We start from the raw sequence: 6,336 nt of genomic DNA on the forward strand, positions 1-6,336 counted from the left end.
TAGAAAAAAAAAACATTTTTTCCCATAGATGTTACCTGTAGCATATATTCAGTGGTTTAATACCATACATTGCACAGAACAGATTTATAATAACAATAAAAAACTCTGCCCTATGTAACTATGGCATACACTTACTATTACAAATGAGCTGACAGGTCTCAAAGTATTTCATTATGTTTTCATACCTTTGGGATTTTGGCATATTTTCCAAAACGTGTATCTCGGATACTGGTCAATTCAACAAATTCAATTTCCTGCAAAAATGATAAATCATTTATTAAAGAGCAGCAACAGAAAATTAAATTTACTATACAAAATTAATAAACAGGAGATGACTGAATCATGCTATTATTCAATTTATTTATACTCTCTGAAAATCTGCCAAATGCTTCTCTGAGTTAAATGTCAGTTTGTTTTTTTTTAGCAACTATTATGACTATTTATTGAATGAGTTTAGAAAACATTCTGAAGTATATTGGCCTGTTTACAGATTGTCCGTTGTATAGTGAATGGGTTTGGTGAATTTCAGTTTTCAAATTTTAGATTTATTACAAGGATAAAAAAAGACTTGGAGGAATCTTTAAGGATAGTTGAACATTTGGGGTTTGAAGTCTGTATTAAAGTGGAACCAAAGCTTACATTTAAAAAATTTTGAGTAGACAAGTTCTTTATTGTAGGAGGGACAGGCTTTGTTTTTTCTGCAATTTTTCTAAGCTCGCCTCTCCTCACTTTTCGGGCACCTTTACTCAGGGACCTTTACTGCATTTGGGATCCTTGGAAATCTTGAATGTTCAGGCCAGAATGACTTAACTTTTGTGCATGTGCACAGCAGTTAATTTATTCCCAGCAACCAGCCAGGAACAGCAAGTAAATTCACTTTTAAAATACACTTTGTTGAATTCATCTTGTGCTCACTTAAGTCATCTAACTAATTCACTAAGTTTAATGAAAATTCACTTTGACGGTAAACACGCTCATGAATGGGTATCTGGTTTAAACTTTAAGGGTAATCTTCTGGAGGTGAGGAGGGTTGTTGAGGTACTTAGTAGTTTACCTGTGGGAATTCTAAGAAAAGTATAACCCAAAAATTAACAAGGCTAATTTTGAATTATGAGCATATACATTATTAAAAGCAGAGTGGTGGACAGGATAACTGTTTTACGGGCCAAATGTGCTCACATTGCATTACAACTATTTTCTCTTATCACTGATTTTAGTAATTAGTTAAGCAACATATACACATCAGATGACTGTATCCCACAGGGTCACCATCAGACATTTCTGGGCCCCATAATAAGTAAACTCCCAGTTTAAAAGCCACAGCATTTCTAAAATCATGCTCTTTTGATCAGTGCCCAGTACAGGCCTAGACAAATTGTTGTGCTCATCTCTAATATGGGGGCAGCAGTCCTCCAATGTTGTTTAAGAACTCGCCCTAGCAGATTCAGGGTCAAAAAGTTGTGTTCATGTGTCCATAACAGCTATTTATTTGAAATCAATATTGACTGTTAACAATAGAGGTGGTAACTTTGGAGTCCAGGGTAATGTTTACACTACCCTGTTGTTTTAATGACTGTATACTTGGATACTGCATGCTCATTTGTTGTGGTGCATTTGTGGAGGTTTTACACTACCCAAAATCAGGAAACTGGGAGAGACCAGAAACAACAAAAAGACAATAAAGAATCAGATCATTTCCTTCTCACCTTACTCTGAAAAGTCCAGTACAGGTAATAACCTTTAGAATCCACCCGCAGAATGACTGGTGATGCTATAGATGTCTCCTAAAAGTACAAGAACAGTCATAAAGCAACATATGGTGATAAAATACCTATAATGGGTTTACAAGTATACGACTATAGCTTACAATCATAATGATTTCACCAACAGGCCATTTTAAAAACTGCTCATCATAAAACAGCTGTGAAGAAGTTTCATTATGCTCCCCTTTAATATACTAAATTTCAATTCTATTTTGCACTCCCTAATGGGTAAGGGCTATTTTATACTTGTGATCAAACTTACCAGCAACAATGTTGGACAGTGGCAAGTTTCTCTGCTAGCATATCTCTACACTTTAGCCTTTAATAAAGATAGTTTTAGGTAAAGGCAAATAGGGCAATTGCCCAGGGCCTCAACTAAAAGAATGATAGAGGTGTAAAAAGATAGAATGCTGTGCCTAGGGCCCCATTTTGTCTTAAACCATTCATAGTCTTTATGTAGTCTATATACCATTTACCAGGTCACCTACATATGCTGCAGTGCTGTGTGCAAAATATGTACAATCTCCTAAATTACTGGTGATGAATGTGCTCTTTAAATGACAAGTTCACATATGTGAATAGGGCTCATTGATAGGAATGAACAAGACAGCTGCACAGATGTTCATTAAAAAGAGGTGGGGATATTTTTACTGGAAAATCTAAGTGGAGCAAAAATGACTTCAGCAGGGAGGATTGTAGGAGAAGATTTGTTCTTTAAAACTGTACTATAAGACCATATTAAAATCCTATTTCAAGCAATGTTAATACAAACATATAAACAGGTGTCTTACATTTTTCTATTGCACTATATTTATTTAAACAAAGAAGTAAAGTGCTTTTATTGGTCTAGACTATAGAACACATTTTTATTACAATATAGCCAATTGTACAATAATAACCAAGCTCATAAAAGCTTGGGGGCCATGTAAAAATAGAATCTAAAATATAAACTGATTACAGTATCCAGTATTGTATCACCATAGTATATATGCTGTAATACCATAGTATATGAATTGGAAAAATATGTCATTTCTAATAATTAACTTCTGTGATTGCTTCCTTTTACTCTTTTAAATATAACGTTAAAAGTAAAACTTTAAAAAACTTAAATAAATTTAAGTAAAACTTAAAAAAAATAGAACACTACCGAATTACACGTATCTTATGCAATGACTTTACCATACTATACTAAATATCCACATTATCCTACAAAATGCTATCTCACTTCTGAATGTGTCTCAAATCACAACTTTATTCATGAATAAAACATCATGACATACTTATAGGCAATCACCCAAAAGCTGTGGTTATTTGTATCAATTTTATTGTACCATAATATCATCCAAAGGTTAATCATGGTTCCCAAATCATAGGAAAAAAGGTTTTGAAGTTTTAAATGACTAATTACTGCAACATCAAAAGCATTATACTCATTTTTTGCAATCCATAAATAGTATGAGATAAGTATTCAAGCATATATTGGCCAGTAGTTCCTCGTTTAATTAAAAATCTTTCAAGTGGATATACAATTACTCAGTGGTGCTCATACTAACATACTAAGCCTTCTTCTAGGTGATATCCATCAACTAGGAAAAAGTTGACACAGACAGATAATAATAAGCATCAATGTCAATATCTGATGATGTGCATAATACCAAAATATATTGGTCAATTGGTTTGCACCTTGAAAAAAGTAGGCATGTAATCCATAGGTAATCCAGACAGTTTATTCTGAACAATTCAACTAATTTAAGGGGAACAAAGCATGATCTCAGAATCATGCCATTCTATTTTGCTAGTTTAGATTTTCTATATGTTAGTCATAGCACAGTGGTTGTGTATTTTTTTTTAAAGCAGTGAGCTTAGAGACCTTTGTGACTTAATTCTAAGGACACAGGGCTCTGTGTTTGTACATATATATATCTACCTATCTATATATGTAATGTCCTAATATTTGTGTAAGCTGCACAAAGATAAGGTAAGTAGAAGGGAAATTCCAGATTTGCTGGATCACCCAGCTTTACCGAAAAAAGTGTATTCTCTCCAGCCTTGAAGAACTTGAATAAATCAGGCTCTATGATCCCATCCCCCTGGGTGTAGTGGTGGTTAAGTGAGGGCACTCTTATTAAAAAGGGCTTCAACATTCCGGGGGAGAAGCCCCCAAAAATACCTACAAGCGTTCGTAACACAGCTTCCCATGTTCCTTAAGTCTGGGATGCCCTTAATTGTTAGGAAAAGGCAAGCTTCATGCCAGGGAAAGGGTCTGGTTCATGTTTACAGGAAACTAGTATATTTTCAGTGTTGTTCTTTAAGAAGTATTCAATAATCCTGAATTTTTTTTTACATAACATAAATATAGCCTTCCTATAGACTTTTAATAGGGATCACCTTAATTGTCAAATTATAGATGAACATACGACTCACTGTATCACCTATATTTGTGTTTCTAGTACAGAGCATGACATAAGTTATAAAACTGATTATAAAATGTAAAAAAGCTTTTTTTTTAGGTGTTTTTAAATGCAATTCTGTTTGTGGGTGCATTTATCAGAGCCGCAATCGTCTAAACTCTTGCAGCACTGTGGACCCAAATGTCAGATGCCATCATTTTCTTCGGCATTGAAAAGGCAAAAGACTTGGGCAAATGTATGTAAATGCTGATCTCTGTCCATTCTTACCAATTAAAGCAGAACTTTGATAGGCCTACTTTAATTGGAATTGTTAAGTTACTGGTAGAGATGTAGGTTGCCTAATCAATATTTTTTTATACCCCTGTTCCCACCAAACTTTGGATGTTATGACTTTTTATGACAATTTCTGCCATTCATATATAAGATATAATTTGCTGCTTCACTTTGAATACTACCAATAGACCCATAGATCTAGGTCCTGGAGTACATGTCCACTGCCAATCCCTACTGTTGTTAAAGCTAAAAGTCCACCTCTATTATATTCAAACTAATGTAAAGCATAATGAAGTTTCCAGCAATGTAGTTAGCTTCATTCACATCCAATACCAAAGTGGAGAGCAGAGAGGATACAGGCCTGTTGGAAAAGTAAGGTGCCATAGTGCATGTCCTGTTACCTCATTTCTGGTTACTTATAATAGATCGATGTCTGTTTTTCCCGTATTTGATTTTAAAACTAAATTAATTAAGTATATCTGGATAATAGTAGGCCTGTTTTTAGTAAAGGAAAGTGTCTCCTGGTATCCAGGATTGAATATTTGACCATGTACAGAGCAACGATTTCCAAGAGACATTGTTGCTAATTTTGCTGTAGCTTTAATATAATCATAAAATTATAATAAATCGTTTACATATAAAAAGATTATGACAGGTCCATAGGCATTATGCTCTCTGCACATAAAGAGAAATAGAATGGTCAGGTTGTTAAGCTTTGTACACACGTCCAATGGTTCTGGCCTGATAATCCGCTCAGGGCTGATATTGGACGAGATTCTGGAGTGTGTACAGCGTCCGTTGTCCATCGTCCGAACGACCGTTCTGGCAGATCCACGGACGATGGACGACGAACAATCCTAATGCAAGGGAAGGGGAAGAGCGCACAGCAGGGTGCCGCTCTGTCGCTCTACCTCTACCCTGTCCATAGGGCAGAGTGGTGCTGTATGTACAGCACTCGTTCATGCATCGTGCAGTCCTTAGTCGTTGGAAAGGATCGTGAAAGATGCTTTCCAACATCAATAATTGCACGGGTGTATGCAGCTTTAGCTACAGTTCAGTGAAGCCTAAGACTTGACAATTACAGCCAATACAAGCATGCAAGTTTGACAATGCAATAATCCAATTTGATAAGTTGATCATTTAGAGGGTTAGATTTATGGTTCATCTAAATTTTTACATCTACAGCACTAGACCAGTGTTTCTCAATCAGGGCCCTGTGGAACCCAAGGATTCCTTCAGACATTGCGTAGGGTTTCTTGAGCTATGGTTGGCTGACCTCTAATCTTATGGTGCCTACACCCACTCTAATGCCACAAGCATGATCCCATTGATCTTTTTACATATAAAGAGATTGAACTTAGATCACCATGGTAAGAAAGACATTATTCACACTGACCTCACACTGGCTTGCAGGGGTTCCCCAATACATCAACCCTATTTAAAGGGTTACTCAGGGGTAAAAAGGTTGAGAAAGGGTATTCTAGACGATCACTTTAAAGCAAAAATTTTGACAAGGCCGTGTAAATAGGAAATACATGCCATGTTGGTTAACCGGGTATTTGTAACAGAAGCAATATAGCACAATTCTTTAGGAGAAGCCTTGCTTCCTGTAGTCTCAGGAAATATTAATGTATTCATATTTTAGTGTATTGCACAACATTAAAAAAAAAAACTGCTTCATGAAATGGGTTATTTTCCTCCCCAATCTACAGCCTGTAAGAATGATTACATTTCTGAAAATTGGAACATAAATGCTTTTAACAGTACTCTAGGATGAATTTCTCTGAATTACTGTTATACATATTATTATTATTATTATTATTAAACAGGATTTATATAGCGCCAACATATTACGCAGCGCTGTACATTAAATAGGGATTGCAAATGAC

The 6,336-nt window shown here is 35.4% G+C and overlaps 1 protein-coding gene across 3 annotated transcripts in view; it reads right to left on the reverse strand.

The window, feature by feature from the left end:
• PLCB2 (phospholipase C beta 2) overlaps window positions 1-6,336 on the reverse strand; it is a 96,222-nt gene that overhangs the window by 72,672 nt on the left and 17,214 nt on the right. For all 3 annotated transcript variants that reach the window (XR_011923109.1, XM_072428872.1, XM_072428871.1), the window contains exons 2-3: window positions 1,707-1,784; window positions 186-254 (exon numbers count right to left, since the gene is read on the reverse strand). Coding sequence is in view for 2 of the 3 variants with exons in the window: in XM_072428872.1 (XP_072284973.1) it covers window positions 186-254; window positions 1,707-1,784 (147 nt within the window). In the remaining variant the exon portion in view is untranslated. The remainder of the gene's footprint in view (window positions 1-185; window positions 255-1,706; window positions 1,785-6,336) is intronic.

Source organism: Pyxicephalus adspersus, chromosome 12 (genome assembly GCF_032062135.1).
Source record: "Pyxicephalus adspersus chromosome 12, UCB_Pads_2.0, whole genome shotgun sequence".
Taxonomy (NCBI): domain Eukaryota; kingdom Metazoa; phylum Chordata; class Amphibia; order Anura; family Pyxicephalidae; genus Pyxicephalus; species Pyxicephalus adspersus.